At 41.6% G+C, this 23,957-nt stretch overlaps 1 protein-coding gene across 1 annotated transcript in view; it reads right to left on the bottom strand.

Annotated features, from left to right (window-relative positions):
* TSPAN5 (tetraspanin 5) overlaps positions 1–19,925 on the bottom strand; it is a 181,807-nt gene extending 161,882 nt beyond the window's left edge. Inside the window, exon 1 of the mRNA XM_047857127.1 lies at positions 19,472–19,925. Coding sequence (XP_047713083.1) covers positions 19,472–19,552 — 81 coding nt within the window. The 5' untranslated portion in view covers positions 19,553–19,925. The remainder of the gene's footprint in view (positions 1–19,471) is intronic.
* Positions 19,926–23,957: the final 4,032 nt, after the last annotated feature.

Below are 23,957 nucleotides of genomic sequence, written 5' to 3'. Positions count from 1 at the left end.
AGCAGAGAGCATGAGCATCATGTTTGAGTAGGTTCTCCTTGTCCTAAAGTCTGAGGGTCAGGGGGGTTGGCACAGAGGGGCCCAGATGGAAGCTGCACGTGCTGCTCTATGTCTGCATCACAGCTGAGGAACCTGTGCTTTAGGGAACCTTCTGCTTTATAATAAGCAGTAAATGAGACTACGCTTTGTTCCAGAGAGAGACATTACCTCATCCTTCAAGACTGCTCACTGCAAATACACCTCTAGAAAATGGCCCAGGTAAAGAGGATTCCTGGCACACCCAGTAAGACACGGAGAAGCACAAGAAACATGTGGAGTGTCTTCTGATAACTTGTGCATATTCCTAAATTTAGATAATTACCTTTATGGGGTTCATGGTCCCAGAAACTCCACCACATGAACCTCCACTACACTCGTCATGGGATACAAAAGCTGAGCATAGGCCCCTCACTGGAAAGGAACTTTGAAACATCCCATATTTAATTGCTTAGTCCAATAGCCCAGTCTAGGATTCCTCCCAAGCACATCCTTCCCTCAAGACAATGGCCTTTGCTTCTCTTCTTCCTCTCTTTCACCTCCTCCACCTTTGGAAACTTAGGATTAGAAATAAACAAGAAATAAAAAAACCAAACTAATAATGGACAGAATAGAAGCTGGTCTCAATCTGGGAAAAACTTCAGTTCTAGAAATCTTCATCTATACAGTTGAAGGAAGAAAAATCACCTATGATAGTTCAGAAAATGAAAAACGAGACAAAATTCCACTGGGCAAATGTTCACACTCTGAAAACCACTAACTTTGGGAAGGCAGGAAACTTTCTTCTTGTCAGAATTATGCTCTGACATTCCATACAGTGAAAACACAACTTAAAATGCCAGATTCCTTAAAGTTCAACAGCTCATAAACATCATTTATAACAAAAAATTGTAAGTATACAAATATAAATTCAATTTAAAAAGTTGTAATTATTATCACAATAAGTTATATATTAATAAACAGGTTCATAAACATACCTACTTGTACATAAAAAAAAAAAATCTTTGCAGAGGGCCGAAATGGATGCTAGTTTTTTTCCTAAGCTAAGAAAATTAATTTAGATTTAACTAATTCATTTCAATTAACAAGTATTGGGTAGCTACAATACTTTAGGTACTTTTCCAGGCATAAAAAATTTTATGCCTTTCATATGCCTATAAGATCTACACATGTTATTTTTTGGAACTGTAATTTCTGCATATACTACCATTAAAAAAAAAAAACAAAAAACAACCCAGGTAAGTCTGTGGCCTCAAAATGACCCTAGAGACAGGACATGAGAACTATGAAAAAAGCCGGTGTTTGTGATATAGAAACAGAGTGCTGATCAGGTCACGCCAGGAATGGGCATGGTGGACAGCTGCAGCTAAACAGGAAAGCAAATTAGGGTCCAGGAGAGTGGGGAATGGAGCAGGTGTCCTGGCCAGAAACCCGCAGATTCAGTTGCCAAAGGAAAGCATGGAGGTACAATTTCCACCAGTGAGTGAAGGACAAAAGGAAACAAACAAACAAACAAACAAAACTTTGCTGTGAGTGAAAAGTTCTATTATACAGAGTGTATCTCCCTAACAAGGAAAGGTGAGGCTCCCGGACACCAACACCTTTCCCAGATGATAATGAACCAAACAAAAGCCTGCACCTGTCCTGAGTTGTCATCTATTCTACACTTGATTACAGTATCAGTATCCACTGAGTGCTCACCCCTCTCAGGGATCCATGGCAACATCTTATTGAACTTTTACAATTATCCTAGAAGTAGACTCACGTTTTGCCCAAAAGGAACAGTTCAGAGCAATGGAGTAAATGTACACAGTCACACAGCTTCAAAGGGTCAAGGCCAGTATTTGAACCCAGTCAGTCTCACTCTTAACCACTACCTTAAACAGGGGGGAAGTATTCTCTGCCTAGCATGGGGGTTGGGGGACAATAAAATTAAATATATAAATAAAGAAGCAATGTCCCATTTTTTATATCATGTGTGACTATCTGGGGCTAATGGTGCAAAACAAATTCCATGGGTAGCTGCATTCAATACGAAAAATACCAAATAGGGGAGCACCTCGGTGACTAAGTTAGTTAAGCAGCTGACTTCGACTCAGGTCACGATCTCATGGTTCGTGAAGTTGAGCCCGCATCGGGCTCTGTACTGACAGCTCAGAGCCTGGAGCCTGCTTTGGATTCTGTGTCTCCCTCTCTCTCTCTCAGCCCCTCCCCCGCTCCTGCTCTGTCTCCCTCAAAAATAAACATTTATAAATAAATAAACCAAATAGGACCTATATGAATTCATAGATTAAGGTCATCACCACAGAAACTTCAAACACCTAGTAGCTTGTTTAAATATGAACAATATTAGAGATGACAAAGAATTTCAAATACCTACACCATCAAGCTTAATCTATTCAATATGCAACTTTATGTGCAAATTAATCGAAAGGCTTTGTGTTTCTGCTAACTTAAAAGCCACATATGGAATCCATATGAAGCCAAGTTTTTGAGTCTGTTCATTCCAAAGCGTAAGAGTAATACATAGTAAATGACCTGAGTACTCACTTCACACAAGCAAGGTTGATGTTAATCAGAATGCACCAAAACCGTTCAGAAGAACCAAATGGAGCCGAAGCACTAGCACTTGAAAACTAGGGCAATTCTGCGCGCCCACAGCGTACAGGCAACACAAGCCAACACCGACTTCTAGGTGAATTCGTAAATGCTAAACAGATGCCTTCCCCACCATCCTCAGCAAAATCCGCAAGGCCTCTCCTGGTCCCCTCTGCGTGCTCTCCCCATGCAGCGTGGCGGAGGAGGCGTGAGCCCCGTGAGACACTAGGCGCCTGTTTTATAGCTGTTCCCTGTTTTAACGTGGTGGGCTCTGCCGAAAATTTTGGTTGGGGCAAAAAAAAAAAAAAAAAAAAAAAAGGGCGGGGTGGGGGGAGGAGGGATTCACTATTAGGACCCCACGGGGCGGGGAAAGAAGGTAAAAACCTAAATGATTTTTCAGGTCCTTTTCAACATAGAAATACTTAGATCATATAAAGAGGACTGCAAAAGACCAGTGAAAGGATAGTTCCAATACCCGGGCACTAAACAGATCCACCAAAAAACACTGAGTAGCTGTACCGCCATTCATTCCTGCTGAAAATAATTCCAACCTTCTGTTCTGTCATCAGCAGGTTAACCTCTTTAAGGAATGAGAAAGAGATTCACCTTCACTGAAAGCAAAAAGCCCAGTCTTCACAATTCTGAAATTAAATTCACAGAAAGAAGAGGGGCAAGGCAGGGGATATTCAATAGAAAGCTCACAATTAAAAAAAGGTTCTTAGCAATAATTAATGATCTGTTGGTGCCTTCAATTAAGATGTAGTAATTTTATAGTTCAAAGAGTTCATTTTCTAGTCTTCATTTAAGAATCAAAAATATAATCACAGTCTTTTTTTTCTGTTTATGCCATCGAGACTAAAACTGATCTATGGTTTTTCTTTTTTTTTTTTTTAAAGTAGGCTTCTCACCCAGTGTGGAGCCCAACACAGGGCTTGAACTTAGGACCTCGAGATCAAGGCCCGAGCTGAGATCAAGAGTTGGATGCTTAACCAACTGAGCCACCCAGGGGCCCCTCTGGTTTTTATTTTTAACTTAAAAAAGTTTTTCATTTGGTTTGCATATTTATACTAAACTGTCATAAAAGAAACTTTAGTCTTTTATCATAAATAAAATTGCTTGGAGGTCATATGGTCATTTAGGAAGCTTGTCTTTCTCCAAAGAAAGCACATATCTACTAACAACAACAACAACAAAAATCCAAGGGTATAGATCAATATTTAATATTCATGAAGGATATATATTTGATAATTTACTGACTTATACGGATATATTAAAAATCCAAGTATATAAATATCTAAATGGAATACTTGTATTTCACAAAATACAAAATATTTCTCTCCTCTTTTTAGTGACACCAATCCTTCCATTTTTAAGATATTGATTCTGTATCTTAAAAAAAAGAAGAATAAAACACAATTTTCAAACTTTTATGTAATTGTTTCAAATCCTCACTGGAGAGCAACTTGAAAACTCTCAAAACGTACAGTAAGAACTTAAAGGGATTATTAAATCTTGCAGACTCAGGAAAAAAATGAAAATGCCACATAGAATTAGGTCATCTAGCCATCTCTTCATTCAATTTATTCTTTCCACAACCAATAGACAAAGCTAAAAGAACTGGTACCAAATAAACACTATTTTCCCTAGGATTACAGTTATGAGATTAAAAAAAAAAAAAATACGAGGTAGCATTTGTCACATGAGTTACCATGTGGGCAGTTGCCACACATATTTGGATAAGCAGGGCACCAATAATACAACTGGTGCTCAGAAATTTTTCAGCTTTATTTTTCTGTCTACATAAAGGTCATGTTGAAAAATATTTAAAGCTAAGAGCCTGGGTTTTGGGGGTTTTGTTTTTCAGCTACCTACCACTGTAACTCTTTCGTTTAAAAGTACAGGGTTTTTCAAATGCCTAAAGCAGATCTATTGATTTTTTTTTTTTTTTTTTTTTTGGTTGTGTGGAATTGATGTTTATTCACAAGGTATTTGTTCTGTATGTTGAAACACTTATTCTAAATGTTATCCTGAGGGGGGAAATGCAGGTAAAGTCAGAAGAAATGCTTAAAAGCTATTGATGGCAGAGCACCTGGGTGGCTCAGTCAGTTAAACGTCTGACTTCGGCTCAGGTCATCATCTCACAGTTTGTGAGTTCAAGCCCTGCATAGGGCTCTGTGCTGACAGCTCAAAGCCTGGAGTCTGCGCCTCCCTCTCTCTGCTCCTCCTCTGCACGTGCTCTCTCTCTCTCTCTTTCTCTCTGTCAAAAATAAATAAACATTAAAACAAAATTTTAAGCTATTGATGGAAAAGCACTTTTTTTTTCCTTTACAAAGTTAAGTAACCGAGGTTTGTTAAATTCAAATCCTTGTAAGAGACTACAAGTCTCTTTAGTGAGACCCGAAAATGGCTTTTTGTTTGTTTCGGGGTGTTTGTTCACTGCTCTCACAGTATTTCACTAAGAGTCTCCATTTTTAATATAATTGAACCAAAAGAAAGTATTACTGGGATTGTGGTGAATTTCTTTTCCTTAAAAAAAATGTATATTAGTGTTGCTGTATTGTTTTTACAGTAGAAAAGTACAAAGAAAATGCCCTATTCTAAAGAATGCATCAAGTAAATGGACTCATTCCAAATTGAACATAATCCAAAGCAACTTGAAGGAAGAGGAGATGGATGTAAAAGGAACCCACTGAGATAGATTTCCTCAGTTTTTAAGGTCAACCTCCTATCAGCCGGAGATCCAATTTTCCAAAGCATTTTCTTTTTTCTGCCTAAGATGTAACTACTCATTGGGCGCAGAGCTGGTAGCAACTTTTCAGAAATGGGGGGTACCTCTCTTTTTTCCCCGACAGGAAACAGAACCTGAAGTAGGCAAAACTTTCAACACACCTCCCCAACCATTTTACCTCTAGAGATCCATCCATCTCACTAATAGAGTTTAGCTTATAAATGTATGCCTTCCTTCGAATTACTTAAAAGCAGGGCTCCCCAAAGTGAGATTCCCTGGTGACCTGGGGTGCCAGAAGAGATGATTTTAGAATACAGCATTAAAAAATCTTGAATAAGAAAGTCATTTCCTTTTCAACTCTCTTTTAATCCTCTGGTCTAGTCAAGGAGAAAGTCTTCATTTGATGCCAGGACGTCGAACACTTTGTACATTTGTTAACCTCTGTTGTAACAAAGGAAAATAAGCTTCTGACTCAGGCCTGCTAGCAGGCACCAATCACTACCTAGAAATTAATAAGCCAGATTATCGTCACTGTATGTATCTGAATAATGATATTTTTGAAGTTTTTTTTTTAATAAATGTATTTAAGGTTTAAAAACAGAATTGATTTAAAAGAAAAGAATAATTCGCAACGGTCTAGATCCTTGCAATTCAAAATGAGATCAGTGGACCAGCCACTGTGGCCTCACCAGTGAGTTTATGAAAGTGTTAGATTTTTGGCCTCTCTCACGCCTACTGAATCGGAATCTGCATGTTAAACAAGATTCCCCACGTGAATTGTATGCACATTAAAATTTGAGAAACTCTGAGGTGGCACCAGAGTTTGTCCAAAACCATGCAGGAAGCTTGCAAATGACTAAACTTTGGGGTTCGCTGTTTGGATTATCATGTGGGCCATCCTCCAGGCCTCATGGAAACTGGCTAGCACAGGTCAGAAGGACAAGGGGATAACTTCAGTGTCCTAAAGGTAAGTCACAAACCATCAAAGGATTGTGAGGCCAACGAGGGAATCAAAATTAATAGTGTTGGGCATGTTGCAGGTAGGCTAAAATTACCTTAAGTATGCTCCTATAATATCCTGTCATGCTCCACAGATCATTCTTTTTGACCAGTGAACGCTACAGTAAAAATTCTACTTACCCTCCCTTTTATCCCTCCTTCTTCCCTTTCAAGGGCTGGGGTTTTCTGTACACCTTCTGCATAACAGTGAGTGACAAGGCTCCTTGCACCTACTAAATTAGCATTCCCTGGCCTTTTCTCCTAGAGGTGAGCCTAATTAGAGGGAAGATTATGCTTAGAATTTAGGACAGCCTGGGGCACCTGGGTGGCTCAGTCAGTTAAGCATCTGACACTTGGTTTTGGCTCAGGCCACGATCTCACAGTTTTGTGAGTTCGAGCCCCTCATAGAGCTCTCGGCTGACATTGCAGAGCCTGCTTGGGATTCTCTCTCTCCCTCTCTCTCTCTCTGCCCCTCCCCTGCTCACATTGTCTCTGTCTCTCTCAAAAATAAATAAATAAACTTAAAAAAAAAAAAACAGAGGAGGTCACCTTTTGGGATGAGCACTGGATGTTGTATGGAAACCAATTTGACAATAAACTTCATATATTGGGAAAAAAAAGAAATCAATTAATGGAAAGGTAAATAAAAAAAACAAAAATGTTTGGAAATGAAGCTATGTTCTTAAACCCAGTAGTCAAGAAAATACGATGACAATTAGATAATAACAATTCAACACACTAAAAAAAAAAAAAAACAGAAAGAAAGAAATTAGGACACTCTGGGTCCTCTGTGTCACGTGACGCCACTGGAGGCAAAAGAGCACAGCACCCAATGCACCCCATAACTGCCCCAGAGAAGTCACACCGTCAGTCAGTCACCAAGATGGGTGGCCCTTTAGTCAATGGCCAGGTACTTCAGGCCAAAATTCTACTTGTGTGCCAATTCAAAGGCCCCTTCAACAATCTAAAGAATTTTTCTGAAATACAGAGTAAAACAATGATCGAAATATACATGACTGATGATACCATAAAAGCTAAAAGCTAAAAATATGTAGTTACAGCCATCCAGATATTTCTAGAATATCCCGATTCAACAGATGTTAATAAAAGATTTTTATTTCCGCCAGGTGTTAGGCCTAACACCAGAGCTCAACATCAGAAACTCAACTGTCCCAGCACAAAACACTAATAGGAGACCAAGACTGTATGGGTATGCAAAGAAAATGAAAAGGGAATCTAAATGGGTAAAGAAAAACGGGGAAATTAACAACAAACAATAGATGCAAATTCATGGTCTGGTATCCATGATAAGAATTACATGCCATTCATTACAATGAAAAGAACACTGTGAACATTTGTTAGATCTCTTTTCCCTTTAGTTATTTTGAGAATGCGCTTATGTAGGCAGAACATTACAGAGAACAAAAAATATATGTTACAATGTAAGATTACTTGAATGGTTCTGAAAGAAGTTAAGAAAAAAACAATCAAAAAAAAATCATGGGTGTTGAGGAAAACAGAGTAATAACTGCTAATATCTACTGAGTTTTCCAAGCCATTCATACATATTAACTCCTCTAATCCTCATGACTCCAAGACAGATATTGAGTCTTAATACTACTATTAATGACATCAATTAACACTACGACTAAGAACGCCATTTTGCAGATGAGGAGATTGAACTGCAAGGTGACAAAATAACCTAAGGTCACAGGCCTGGGAAGAGAGCTGGGTAAAAATCAGACACACGTGAAATCCAAACTCAGCACCATACTCTTCAGCTTGCTTCCTCGCCTGCCCAAGTCACGATACACCTTTTTCATCACTCTCTAATACGGTCCCAAATAAACCATTTTTCCACAAGGTCAATGACCTGTGGAGTCTGCATCCGTTAAAGGGCTGGGGCATTTTTATAGAACTATACCTTAAAACAGGAGAACTAACTTTTGGCATTAAATGCTTCAATAGTGATTAGAACTACTTACTTGGCAGAATTAAATTTTAAGGCTGCTTGGGGGGAAATATTAACAGCTGGGGGAAATTTTTGTTGGAAGCAAAACATACTTTGAGAAATGCTTAACTCAAGTATTCCCCTTTTATTAGGACTACTTAATGAAGTACAAAGCATTAAAATAGCTGGCCTGAATATTTATTAGAGCACCAGCTGTTCCCTCCAGATTTTTAGAAATTCAAGACTTAGTGCCAAGTATAATTTAGAAAAAAAAAAATCTCAACAAGTAAAAAGAGCCCTATGTCTTATAATACTTCTGTAAATAGTAAACAGTAGCTGGAAGAGGTATACAACATCACTTTGCCTTTTCAGTGAGAGAAGCCAAAGTGTTTTGCCATCTACTTCCAAATACTAATTGGTTATCAAGGTTGGTGATTACATTGCTTAAAAATTATACCTTGCATTTCATAATTAACAATCTTTTACATACAGATACCATCAGTGCTAACCACAAAGTTTGTCCACCATTCTGGGTCTTTTTTTTTTTTTTTAAGTAGTCTTTACAACCACTGCAGAGCCCAGTGTGGACCCCAACACAGGGCTTGACCTCACAAGATCAAGACCTGACTTGAGATCAAAAGTCGGACACCCAACCAACTGAGCCACACAGGCGCCCTTTTTCTTCCCTTTTTCAGAGCAGTGTGAGAACTATGCCCCAGTAACACATCTCAGAGAAATACTTTAGAATTTTTTTCCAGATTTTATTTCTTTCAAAAGATTTCCACTTTAGGAGCCCAGCCATAACCAAATACCTAATCTTTTTAAAGGGGGTAGGAAGAAGTCAAGAAAATTATCTGAAAATTCATTATGCACACTCTGAATCTTCTACATTGAAGCTTCCCTTGCTAAAGTAAACTGACAGGGGTGCCTGGGTGACTCAGTTGGTTAAGTGTCCGACTCTTGTTTCAGCTCAGGTCATGATCTCACAGCTTGTGAGACTGAGCCCCGTGTCAGATTCTCTGCTTGAGATTCTCTGTCTGCCCCTCCCCTGGTCACACATGTGTACGTGTGTGAGCGCACATACACACGTCACTCGCTTTCTCAAAATAAATATTAAAAATTTTTAAATAAAAATTAACAAGAGAAAAAAAAAAGTAAACTGACAAACATCAGGCTTGAGTCTCCTGTGTTGTGTTACTGTCAGCTCTTTGTGACAGTGCCGCACACGGGGATGTGGGAGAAGAAATGTCCCTGCAATGGCATTGCAGCAGTGAAATCAACAAAACTGCCCTAGGATACAGAAAGCAACTCCCCTTCACCCCATCCCCAAATGAGGGTACAGAGGGCTGGAGAAACAGGAGAAAGTCCCAGGAAAGGAAGAGCACCTTGGCCAGGGAGGCCGATATTTGAAGGGGAGGACAGTTCACTATCTGGCATCTGTGGTTAGACCCAGTCCACTGCCCTGAAGTGTGCAGGGCAGCTAGGGCAAAAGAACAAAATGTCTATTTCTTCACTGTTCCTGTCGAGTAAATAACTAGCTTCTATCCCTATATGATGCTAATTTTTAGCATACTAATTGCAGCACAAGAGGTTCTGTTTAGCAGAGATTTTCTCATTTTGTTTTTAGGACTTTCAGATTTAAAAATAAACTGGCATTTTTGGATTAATAAAAAATTCCATGAAGGATAAAATAGGCCGCGTTATTTTTTTCTCATAAGCAACGAACACTAGCTTCATGTGCTGGTGAAATCAGTCACTCTTTGGTCATGGCTCTACACTACCCACTCCCAGCTCCCCCAAGTGTCCTCTCCAGACAGCATTTGGAAGAGATGCCACATCTTGCCAAGAAAAACAACCAGAGCTTCTCAAACTCAGCTGGACATCAGAATCACCTGCAGGCATTTAAAAACAAAACACACGCACACAAAAAAACCCACAATACCAAGGCCCCATCCAGGACCTACTGAATCAGATCCCCTGGTGGGAAGACTAAAATTTCCTAACAACTTACTAACTACGCTGCTACATCTATAAAGAGGTGAAATGCCAACTGATCTTGCAGAAGTCACTCTAGCTAGTGAGATGGACTTCCTGGGCATGAAGAGATTCACACATAGAAGAAGGACCCACACAAGGAATGATTTTGTTAAAACATGCCTTGACCATCAAGATTCAAAAACATCTGAAAGCTAGAATGGTGGTTTTCAATAGTTTGTTTAAGCAGGAGACCCCTCTTTTCAAGCAAAGTTTTTCATGGTATCCCAAAATATCAAACCTAATGGCTGAGTTCTCAGGCAGGGAGAGAGGTCACAGATAGTCCCTGTCAGCCCAAGCATACCTCAAGGAAGCCTAGGGCTTCTGGCAGCACAGTTTAAAAACTGCAGGGCTGGAGTAAGACATATAAATGGGATAAACATATAGCACTAAATCTAAATTCAAATAATTAACTAGAGGGTTAGGGCTGCTGATTAGCACTTAGCCTAAGGAGATGAGTTTGACAGACGTTCACCTGAAAAAGAAGTGAAGGTTTCATTTCACTAGAAATTCACTTTGAGCCAACAATGTTCTCTGGCTGCCAAGAAAAGCCTGTGTGGTTTAGCTGAGGTTAATCACTACTATTTGTATTGAGAGATTTACCTTTTACCAAGCACCTTCATGTGCATGCTCTCCTTTAATACTGGATAACAACTCTATGAGATATTGGAATTATTTTCACCATATCTGAGATAAGCAACTGAGGAAATAATTTGTGAGAGTAACTTACTCAAAGACAAATCCAGGCGGTGGCAGAAGCTTCTACCTATAGGCCCAGCATGGCCTAGAGACTTAAGAGGAAGTTCAATAGTAACAGCCCACTGCTTTCTGCATGGTTGGAACAGTGAGTGAAGAATGTGTTCCACTCTGGTTGCTACATTAATGGAAGTGTGTCTGACCACAGGCAGAGTATCGTGACAAGGGCAAAGAACAATCTGGAAATTGTACATGAAGAATACATGGAGGAATTTAAAGCTGGAAAACAGAACAGTTTTTAAAGATGGAAAACAGAAGGTTTAGGAATGACAAAATACCTGTTTTTCAATACTGAAGGGCTACAGAGAAAGGAGGTAAGTTTTGTTTCATATCACAAAAGTGTTACATAGGCCCTTTCCCTTCTTCTGAAAAATTCTGTCCTAAAGCCATTAGTTGGGACCAAGCAAGGTAGGCCTTTGTGCAAGGACGGGTATGAAGAGGGATGTGGAAGCCCAGAGCACAGTATCAGAGCCCAATCAGAGTAGGGAGGGTATTTTGGGGTGCAGCGTTGTGGCATTCATGTTGCAGCATCAGCAGGTAAGGAGGACAACAGGAGCAGCTGTGGAAGACTGGCTACATATGAGGAGAACTTATCAAATAAGTAAACTGTTAAGAATAATGGGAGCCAGGAATCTCACTATCAAAGAAGGTATTTACAAATATAGAAAAGGAAAAACCTAGAATAAACCCCATGGTATCAAATAGGGATTTGAGGTATCATGGAAATCATGATTTTCAAAATATAAATAAATATAGAAACGCATATGTAACGTATGCATATGTGCATATATGTATATACATACACATATGCCGCCATTATATCCACTGGGAATTCCCAGGGGTGGTGATACCCTCATAGCAATGAGCACACTTAGCAACTAGATCTTGGCTTCTAAATAACATTCGCCACTCAAAGGAACCAAGGCTCCTTGGAGAAATGACTGATACAATAGATGACACCCCAAAATTATAAAATGAGCTTGGAACATCTTGTTCTGCCAGAAAGCACAGAAATGCTCAAAGAATGATGGGAGTTAAAGGGCACAGGAGCGGGGGGGGGGGGGGGGGGGGAAGCGCCTGGGTGGATCAGTCGGTTGAGCGTCCACTTTGGCTCAGGTCATGATCTCACAGTTCGTGGGTTTGAATCCCATGTCAGGCTCTCTGCTGTCAATGCAGAGCCTGCTTCCAATCCTCTGTCTCCCTCACTCTACTCTTCCGCCAGCCTCTGTTTCTCAAAAATAAATAAACATTAAAAATAAACAAACAAACAAACAAACAAATAAATAAATAAAGGGCACAGGAGGCAGCATGGCCGCCAAACCTGGGACCAACTGCAACATCAAAGTAAGGAGGGTAACAGTTTGTTTTATTTTTTATTTGTAATGTTTATTTATTTTTGAGAGAGAGACACACAGAGTGTGAGCAGGGGAGGGCAGAGAGAGAGGAAGACACAGAATCCGAAGCAGGCTCCAGGCTCTGAGCTGTAGCACAGAGCCCGACACGGGGCTTGAACCAATGAGCTGTGAAATCATGACCTAAGCCAAAGTCGGACACCCAACCAACTGAGCCACCCAGGTGCCCCAGGAGAGTAACAGTTTAAAACGCACTGAAGAAAAGGAAGCAACTTCTTACTGATTTATATAAATTAACAGGTTGAAATTTTGATGAGGACTGGGCTATTTACGTTGTTTGGACGTAACCTGTCACAAAATATGTACAAATTACAAAAGGAAAAAGAGTAACTTCATGGCAGAGCAGCTTTGGCAGACCACACTTTAATCAAGTGACCATCGACAGTAACAGGACAAACAGAAATCAGTGCCATCTGATGGGATGCCATGAAACGAACACGGCACCATTTCTGTAATTTTCCTACCAACGATGCACAGTCTGAATCTAAGAATGAGAAAATGGAAGGCAAACCCAAAGGGAGGGACATTACACAAAATAACTGGTTTATGATCTTCAAATGTGTCCAGATCCTGACAGAGAAGGACTGAAAGAGATAAGTAAATACAATGCATGCTCTGCATTGGATTCTTTGCTTTACAAGACATGACTGGAACAACTGGGAAACTTGAATGAGGTCTGAGGATTAGATGATGGTAATGTATCAGTGGTAATTTCCTGGCTTGGATGGCTGTCCTGTGGCTATCTGGGAAAATACCCTAGTTTACAGGAAATATACAGTGAAGTGTTGGTGTGACAGCCATCTTTCTGGCAACTTTTTCTCAAAAGATTCAGGATAAAAGCAAATTATACCACATGCAATTTCTCTGTAGGTCTAAGATTGTTTCAAAACGAAAATTAAAAATCAGCCACAGTAAATTACAAGGATGGGAGTTACAGGGAAACATATTACATCTACTTGGAGGACAAGTGAAACTCTAACGATTAAAGTGGTCCAAAAACAGATCCATGTTTAGATGGGTTGGCAGGATGTTAGAGAAAATGTCTCACTGAATAGGAAGTTAGAGGAGATGACGTCTAGGTACTTTCCAATGATTTCATAATTCGTTCATTCAACAAATATTTATTAAACATCTACTATGCTCCAGACAATGTGCTAGACACTGAGATTATGAAAATGATGGAGAGACAGTCCCTGCAGGTGAGGCCCTTATAATCCAGTGATGATTAATGATTCAAAGGTTAGAAATGTAAGACAGTCATCAGTGTCACATATAGAAAGAAGCATGTGTCTTCAGTACTCCATTGTCTTTAATTGTCCTTAATAATCCAATTTTCATTTATGAATTTTCAATAGACTACACATAGTTTATTATACTATCATATTCTCTAACATTTTCATCCTAACTCTTTATGCTAGTGGGTGGTGTTAATTGAGGCATATGCAAAAACTTTATCACTTTTCAATTATGAACAGATGTAAGTGACTTACTTGATGTTTTATTTTAAAATTAAAAGCATCTTCTAAAATAAGTTTCAAAGGAGAAGCTGGGGCTATCGTTACTAGAGGAGACTTAATACTTGAAAAGCGAACCCTGACACCTTCTTCAAACAGCACAAAAGTCACTCCACATCTCTGTGCTCCAGTTTCTTCATCTGTCACAAAGATGTCATAATATGCTTGTTAAGATGCTTTGAGATGCTTAGAAGAAAGAGACCATAATTATAAAGCTTTGTTAAAACACGGGTTGCTTTCACCTTATGCCTGGGATTATTATTGTGGACACATTAAGACAGAGTGATCCATTTTAGCTCACCTTGGCAATTTGATGCTGGGTGGAACATCATTTGGTTTTCTACCTTTTCTCCCTTTGCTTCATTTCTATCTTCCAGGGATATCATCAAGTGTGAATGCTTCAGTGCCTTCTCACTGACCCAAGAGTGAACAGCCAGACCAAGCAAGTTCAGTATTCAATTACTTTCCCCACTGAGGTCTATACACCTTTGTTACACTTTTTCCATATGACACTTTCATAACCATATTTAGCTTTCTTCCTACCATCTCCCTGTAATTCAAAAGGCAATTTAGACTCCCATATGGTTGCCATCGAAGCTAACAGATGTCTAGCAAATTAAAACAAAAATTATGACTTATAAACTGCTGATGTATCGTCATTCCAGAACATCTTACAATTTATAGTGAATCATAAGATAAGGCTTCCTACTTGATGCCCCCCCAAGGTTCCCTAAATCTCTCTCCTCTCTGAATTTAAGCCCTGTGGAAACAAATTAGATACAATATTCTGCCATCAACCCAGGATAAACCTCCTCTTAAAGACACAATGTAATATTTGAAAGCACATCAAAGAGAAATTTGGCCTCAAGTATCCAAGGCTGTTCTAATTGTAGTACTGTAAAGAGAAGAGAAAAACCAGTTGGTGTCCCCAAGCCATTCTTGGTTTTCCCAAGTCATTCAAGGTTTCCACTGATCCATGGGGCTTTTTTTTTCTAATAAGTGACAAATTTACTGAATCCATTTTACTGAATCCTAGGAAGATCTTAAAGGTATTAACATTACCTAGTGGTAATGATGCCAAAGTATCAGGCTAAAGTATTCTAGAAGTTCTACAGTGCAGAATGGAACCAGTATAAAGTCTAGAGACAATAACAATAATGATAGTCACCATGTGTTACATATTGAGACATTGTACTGGGTAATATGTTACTCACTGAATCCTTGAAACTATAATTCCATTAGATAATGTTATCCTTCCTTTATAAACCAGAAGTTATGGCTCAGTGCAGCAGAGTGTATGTTCCAAAGATGGCCACAAGCCACATGACCTTGATGTTTGTCCATAAAAGGTAGAATTTCTTTCTTCTCCCCCTTGAAATTTAGCAGACTCCATGTGTGCTTTAATGAGTAAAACAGACAAAAGTGACAATGGGGCAGGTAAGTAGTTTTAACTGGCTGGAACCTTCTTTCAGTCTCAGAGACAAGAAGAAGCCTCAAATAGGTGCTCTAACCAACAATCCTGGCTGAGCTGTAAGCAAAAACATCAACTGCCAGTCATGTGAGTACACCATCCTGACCATCCTACCTCAGTGAGACTTCACATCTCACTGCAACTGCCCAAGAGACCCCAAGTGCAACTGCCCAGATGAGCCTGCTCAAATCACATAACTGTGAGATATAATAATAAAGTTTTGTTTTAAACCACTAAGAGTTGGGGTTGATTGTTACATAACAACAGATCAACAACACCAGAATGAGGTCAATTTACTTGCCTACAAACAGTTAAGCATTAAAACCAAAATCCAAAAAAGTCCTGGGGCGCCTGGGTGGCTCAGTCGGTTGAGCGGCCGACTTCGGCTCAGGTCATGATCCGGCGGTCCGAAGGTTTGAGCCCCGTGTCGGGCTCTGTGCTGACAGCTCAGAGCCTGGAGCCTGTTTCAGATTCTGTGTCTTCCTCTCTCTGACCCTCCCCTGTTCATGCTCTGTCTCTCCCTGTCTCAAAAATAAATAAAACGTTAAAAAAAAAATTAAAAAAAAAAAAGTCCAGAGCAAAACATCTATTAATGGTGTGAGGTGATGTGGGGGTTCAGTCCCCCCAAAAAAGAGACTTTAAAACAAAATTCCCTGTCTCTTCCCTCACCCACCTCAAAGCAGCCTAAGGGTTTTCCAAGAAATGTCCTAGTAGGGAGACACCCTCAATAAAACCAATTCCCTTCTGGCTTGAGGTCTTCCAACATTAAATAGGGAAAATGAGATTTTCCCCACCACCCTGTGACAACTAATGAGAAAGGAATCTGTACAAGATGTTGACTTTGTTACTCAGAATATCGTACAACTGTTATATAAAAGGATTCATATTTTACACACCAAACTGTAACTCTAATAATAAAAAAAAATTTTTTTTAATGACTCACAGGACTCCATTTGAGATTCACAGTTGGGGACAGGGAAGAATGCAAACTACACCAATGAGTGAATAAGCCAAGAAGAAAAAATGAAGTAAGAAAACTGATCTTCAGACAACTCTCAGTAAGAGAAAAGGTCTGTAGTAAGTACTCCAATAGATGCTATTTTCATTATACACGGTGCCCATCTCTTGTATTTTTCTTCCCTAGCCTATTGGAACGTGACAGACACATTCTTTGTCAGAACTAGAAAGAACCTTACAATTCATCCAACTCCTTCATTTTAAGAGCTGAGAAACTGAGGCCCAGGGCAGTTAACTGACTAGCAAGGAGTCAAACTACCCACTAGCAAGAGAACCAAGCTCACAGTGCCAGGGTGACAATGTCCACATGTCAATTTTATTTCACCAGAACTACACCTCCAAACGTCCTCGATGGATTTCACATTTATTCTAGCATCTCACAGCATGAAAATGAAAGATTAGGAAGCCGTGCTCTCCATTAGAATCTCTTCTTCATAACTGTGTAAGGGTAGCATCGAGTCTGCTGTTTCTGGCAGTAACTGACAGGATGGTAACTCTGCATTGAGCAGAGATGTGCAACTTGACAGAAGCAGACTGCCAAGTTACTGACCCCCGTTCTTCAGTCACTAATATCTTAGTCTGAATTACTGTACTTTAATCGAATGTCATGTTACCTTCCTGCTGATTGTGATGAGAGACTATGGTACTGACACACTGGGAGATTTAAATATGGGGTAATTTTGAAGTAGACAGCAGGATAGGAAAGGTATGAAGGGGCATCTGGGTAAAAGGCACCAGGCACAGAAAGGAGGGAGGAAGCATATACAAAGCAGAGAAGGGCTATAAGGAAGGCTTCCACTTAACAATTTTGCCTGGGGTAGCTTGTTTACTTCCACGGTCTAGGTTTCCTCTCAGGCTTCCCATAAAACTCCCGCCAAAAGACCTTCAAAATCAAACAAGAGGAAGCTCTATTCTGGAAGTCTCTATGCACGCATTCCGTAATTCTTTGATGCTCTCCACAGTTCTAGTGGAACTGCTACAACCCAATCCACAGAAAATACTAAATTTTCCTCTGTATACTGTACAAAACTACACCAAACTGTTAGGGAAACAGGCCCAAATCCCTTTATTTCTTTTCCACCTCCTGCTATGAAACTACAGAGAAAGCCCCTGGGTGCTTTCTGTTGCCTGGTAGCTGAAACATGCAACTTTTGAAAGTGTTCAAGTAGAGTGCAGAGGCCTGGACTCATTACCTCAACAAGGTCCAGTCTCAGTTCAGTAGTCCCTGACTCTCAAAGTCACAAAGTTTCAAGGTCCAATAAAATCAAAACACCTCACTCAGAAATGTGACTACCCAGCACTTTTCAACATTTTTCAGATGAAAAAAAGAGAAGCAAAGAAAAAAAATAATTTCTTCTTCCTATTAATTGCAGCAGGGAGGGGGCGACCACTCACAGGAATCACATACAATCTCTGGCAAGAAAAACATACAAACCTGTCTGTGAACGACTAGATACAATATTTATTCATGTTCTCCACCCCCCCCCATTCTCTTTATGAGTCTTGAGGACAGATGACATGGTGACACAGAGTGGTCCCCAAACCCTTCCATTTCCCTTTGCAAAACATGCAAACCAATGCAAGACACTTCAACAGAAAATAGGAAAAAATGTAAAAATGGCTTTGTTAATGTGAGTAGGGAAAAAATGAATATACAGAGCTATATGGATAACTATTCTCATAGCTGTACATGTCTACAACAAATGGCTAAAATTAAAGAACAATCAAAATAAACACACAATGTGTGCATACTGCCGTGGATTATGACTGATCCCACCGTTGCATTATTGTGTGTCTCATACTGAACCTACACTGAATAGCAACTTGGAAAACACCCCCAGACAGCCACCATCTTTACTTTCCACTGGGGGGGGGGGGGCGCATTAAGGAAGAAGATGGGATGGGATGGGATTGGGGGGGGGGGCGGCAGGAATAACACAGTCTTTGAACCAACGTTCTCTCCTTGCCCTAGTGAACTCTTTGTCTGGTTGCTGAACACGTTTGTGAAATCAAGGAAAAGAATCCAAACAAAACAAAAGAGTAGGCATCCCAGCCTAATTACAATAGGTGCCCAACACCCTGTGTTGCCAGCAAAGCCAGAGCGTGGTTTGAATCTTTCGTTCCAGCATTTGCTCTCCGTACCCCCAATAAAACGTATCTCATACATTCTCTTTGCATTTCTCCAAGGTTTCCCCAAAACGGCCCACTCTGTGTCACTCCTTAGAAAAGGAGGACGTGAGGCACGAACACACTGAAACATGTTGATGGTGACTTGTTATCATCCTGAGAATATACACATGGAAATAAAACCCTCCACCCCACGCGCCCACTAGCCAGTCCATTATGCAAAAGGAGCGCTTTCCAGCTGATGGGGAAGAGCGCGCAGGAAGCGTTATTTACGTGTACATTACAGAACCGTATACCACTGCATCTGCATCCTACACAAAGCCCGAGATGGTGCAAGAAGATACACGCTGAGCATGGCACAGACCAGCCGCGGCAACACGGAGCCAAGCCCTCGTCCAATCAGATCCCCGTTAGAAGGTGGACCTCAGGGTCGGCTCTGCCCGATTAGCCTTCCCTATTATGACACCACGCTCTGCCCAACAGCCATATCCCACCGGGAGCAAATCTAATTCGTGCGGTTGCTCATTTCTCAAACTGCCGAGCCTTTCTTTCATCTGCATCCCTGCTATTCGTCCCTTAAACAGCCACCCCAAGGCCTGGGTGCCCCCTTTCCGGCTCGGTTTTTCTTTTTACCTCTTCCCACTCCTAAATAGGATTAAATGTTTATCTCTCCAACGCGCAAGCTGGAAAGGCGGAAGGCAAATGCCTCTCCTTGCTCGGGCAAGCGCCCGAGGGGCTGCGAAAAGTAAAAGCAGCAAGCAACGTGGGGGAAATCGCCGCGGATCGATCGGCCACAATAGTTGAAATCCCAGAAGCGCTCCAACTTACCCAAAATATGACATTGAAGCCAAATATGAAATATTTGATGCAACAACTGACTTCAGGACCCTTGTAGTGCTTCCCGGACATCCTCTGGGTTCATGAAGACACTTGCCCCGGCAGCCCGAGTTTGGAGCCCCGGAGCACCGTTGCTCGGAGCAGCCCGGAGGGGAGCAGGGGATCTGGGACGCAGCTCCGGGCCGCGGCTGAGCCGCACGGGGACCGACCGGCGGAGAGCCGCTCCCGCACCTCCAGCCCCCTGCGCGTCGAGGCCGCCGGAGCCGGGGTGGCCGTGAGCTAGCGGAGAAACCGCGCGCTGCAAACCCCGAGCCTCGCCAAAGCTGGCCCCGAGCCCAAGGCGAGAGCCCGCGTCTGTCCGCCAGGCGATCTGTCGGTCCGTCGGTCTCCCAGCTTCGGGCAAACGCGGCCACAGCAGATGCTGGTGGAGACGCTACTCGCTCGCCCGCCCGCCGGCTCGCGCGCGCCCTCCCACCCCTCGCTCCGCCCGCCGCTCGCTCCGCCCGCTCGGCGCGCGGCTCCTCCGCCCGCAGCTCCGCCCTGCCGCCGGCTGCCCGCCGCCAGAGCCTCGGCGAGGCTCGCGCGCGCGCGTACGGGCTCGGGCGCTCCCGGGCGGCCGCGGGCCCACGTAGCCGCACCGCCTCCTGCCACCGCTCTCCGCTCCTCCCGCTGCCTTTCTCCCCGCCCCTTCTAGGACCAGCCGGGAGCGCAGCCGACCTCCCAGCGCGGCAGCGGGGTAGGTGGGGAGGAAGACTGGCGGAAGGGAGGAGGAAGCGCGCCCCGGGATTGGGAGCAGCCTGGCGGAGAGACTGGGATTGAAGAGCAGCGGGTCCTCTCTGCCACCCGCTGCGGCAGACTGCATCTGGGGGTACGCGGGGGAGAGGGTCGCTCCGGGGCGAGAGGGCTGGGTAGTACGGATCCTGCGAGCCCCCTGTTCCCGGACAAGCCCCCTTCCGGGTGTGACCACACTCGCCCCCTCCTCCACCACCCGGTAGTGCTGCAAGAGAAGACTCCCGGCCACTGAGCGTGAGTGGAAACGGGTCGTAGACTTTGCTGGGAGCAGAGGGTTGGGGAGGGGGAGAAAAAAAGAGACGGGAAATGGGGCGAGTAGATTGGGAGAATTGCAAAGGAACGTCTCCGGAATCCAAGTGTGGCTCCAACCCAACCTCCCCACCTGCCGGAAACATGAGCCTCGTCCCAGAAATGCGGACAACCAAGGAGAGATGGCTCAAAGGAGTCCCAGCCGGGATACAATTCTCACCCTAGGGTCTTGTAGTAAACACAAACTCGGACAGCAAATGCCCCCGCGAGAAGGAATAGTGCCGAAGATCCTGACTGGTTCCAGGAAGTCTTCTGGGAAGTTGGAATTGGGATTATAAATCATAAACCATTAAGCTTTTGACCCCTGGGGAAGGATAGAACGCGTGGCTGGAAACTGTTTTAGAGCGCTGAGAAGGTGTGCCTATTTGTTGCGTATCCGACCTCCTCCTGGAGCACCTTCATGGGTGCTAGGGAGCAGGTTCGAAATATGAGCAGTTCAGAACTGTGTGTAAATGTGTATGGGAATGTTTTTTCCAAGATTCACAGAATTAGAAGGAGAGATGAAATCAGGAAAGATTTCCAGCACCACCCATGTAACCTGGTACTGCACGCAGAAATCTGCGTGTTTCCTAAACTCCCCATGTGATACTTAGTAGGCTTATGTTTGAGAACCTTTTGCATAGGGTTTCTCTGGTTAACTGCCTATCACTTTTCTCAAAAATAGGATAGCTAGTTGACAACCTGTAATCCAGCTTTGGAGCCAAGAAGTTGCTTTTTCTTGCAATAAACCATCCTTTGAGATAAGCTTGGCCTTGAGAGGGATTGAGGGTATATTGAGGTCACAGGGGACCCACAAACGTGAGAGGATCAGGAGATCCTATCTATTCAATACCACAGAACTATGATACTAGCTAACACAGTGACTTCAGCCCTTTGGATGATAGAACCCTCTCTCCCTCATAAGTGCCCTCCACCTACGGAAAACACACAGCATACTAACCAGGTAGGCTAAGCTTCAAAGGTAAGGTCTGCCTTCAACAGCAGATTCCCTTCTAACAGGAAGGCACTGAGAAGCTTTACCTAGACCTATTCCTGCGATATTGTAACTCTTTCTATATATATAAATGGAACAGTTCCTGTAGATTCCTGAATAAGTCAGAGGAAAGGTCTTTCTTAAGTAGAGCTAACACAATCAGAAAAGGACTGGAAATTAGATCCAATTGGATCTAAGTTGAGTTGATCCCTAAGCAGGATTTATCTTTGAAATAAAAACAAAGAAGGGAAAGTTCAGATAACTCATCAGTAATCGGGAAGACTAGTTGAATTCTCATTTCCTATGTCAAAAGTTTAAGTACATTTGTAAAGCAAACCAGAAGAAAACAGTATTTGTTTAACCTCTAGCTAGAAGTATTTCTCACCTAAGAAGCAAAAGAAGAAAATGATGTGGATATGACTGGGTAGTATCTTAAAATGCATCAAGCATTGTTTTAAAAGGCAACCTAAACCAGGGAAAGAATATTGACAGCAGACATGAAAAAAAGTCTGAATGTCTGTAAGTAGGGCTCATATAGCTGAAGCTAAATATGAAATCTCAATGATTGAGTATAAACAGAAAACAAACTATATACAAACAAATATGAATAGTAATAAATATATGGTGAAAATCAACCTTACCAGTAATGGAAATAGACATTAAAACAAATTAATGATAGGGGGCCTCTGGCTGGCTCGGTCAGGTGAAGCATGCAACTCTTGACCACAGACTCATGAGTTTGAACCCCACGTTGGGTGTGCAGCCTACTTAAAAAGAATGAATGAATGAATGAATGAATGAATGAATGAATAAATAAAAAATAAATAAATAAAATTTTTTTAAAATAATTACAAAGGTATTAAGATAATGAGCACTGGTTTCCTCATTCGTTGCTGGTCCTTGTGAAGGGATATCATGCATTTGGAAGGCATTTTGGCTGTGTGTCCCAGGTCAGGGAGTGCCTACACTTTGACTCAGCAGTCCGACTTCTGGGAATCTAGCCAAAGAAATACTCCAAAATATGGGGAAAGTTATATACTGCAATTTGTACATGATGGCATTATTTATATTGAAGATTTGGCCACAGCTTAAAGATCCTGGGGTAGGGACTATGGCCGTGTCCTTGTAGCCACCTGAATCTGGACCATAATGTTACTTCATGTTTTTTGCCTGTGCCCATGTCATTCTTGCCTCTGCCTAAAACACTCTCCTTGCCCTTTGTCTGCAAGCTGACTCCTCTTACTTATCCTCAACACTTTTTAGCTCCAGTGTGGTTAACATGCACTGTTATATTAGTTTCAGGGGTACACCATAGGGATTCAACAATTCTATGCCTTGCTCAGTGCTCATCACCGTAAGTGTGCATTTAATCCCTTTCACTTATTTCACCCATCCAGCATTTGCAAGGTTCTTTCTTTTGTTCCCTCAACACTTCCTACATTCTTCCATTTTGCACTAGGAGACTACCTGTAATTACTTGTTTCCCTGCCTGTCTGCTCCACTCTGCTGTGACTCCTTCAAGGGTGTGGTCCATCTCCTTTTAATTTTAGAATCACTAGCGCCTTGCTTATGTGGCAGGTGCTTGATAAACATTTTTTTAACGAATGAATCATTTACTCAAACATTTTACAGCCATTAAGGACGATGATTATAAAGAGTATGTGGCAATATGAATAATTATAATGTTGAATTTCCAGGGCACTGTATATGGAATTATATCAAAGTAATATTGTTAAATGAAAAGAGAAAAGTGCAAAACAGGATACACAATGGGCTGCCATTTTGTACGGGAAGAAAAAGAGCGTTGACAAAGGAGACTAGAAGCTTTGTATACACACATATTTCTGGTTAATGGGTCGGTCATCTACAGAAGAAAATAAGAGACATTGATAATAGAGGTTTGGGGTGGGGTTGGGGAGCACACTGGAAAACTAAAAGATACGATACAAAAGAGACCTGCTGTATATTTTAATATACCCTTTTGTTTTTGAAATGTGTACAATGTGGATGATATAACTGTTTTGAAAAATAGATCACCCTACAAAAATTTTATGCAATTGGATGAAATAAGTTAGGAGTCAATTCTCAATAAATAATAACAGTTGTTGGTTGTGGGATTGTGGGTGATTTTGTTTTCATGTCTCTGGCTTCCAATTTTTTTTTTAATGTAGCTATATTGCTTTTACAGTTACAAAGATAAAATTAAAAAGACTAAACAATTAACTAAATAATCATTGTATGTATTTCATCACAACTTCCTCACTTCTCCTTAAATTTTGATCTATCTTAAGAAGAAAAGAAGAAGAACAGTTTTCTCCCTGGAGACTCTTATGGTCATCTCCTCTATAATTCTGAAGTTGAAAAATGGTTAGTAAGTTTAACTACCAAAAAGTTAACCAGTCT

Source organism: Prionailurus viverrinus, chromosome B1 (assembly GCF_022837055.1).
Source record: "Prionailurus viverrinus isolate Anna chromosome B1, UM_Priviv_1.0, whole genome shotgun sequence".
NCBI lineage: Eukaryota > Metazoa > Chordata > Mammalia > Carnivora > Felidae > Prionailurus > Prionailurus viverrinus.
Note: the sequence above shows the minus strand (reverse complement) of the source record. Positions and strands in the feature narration are given on the sequence as shown.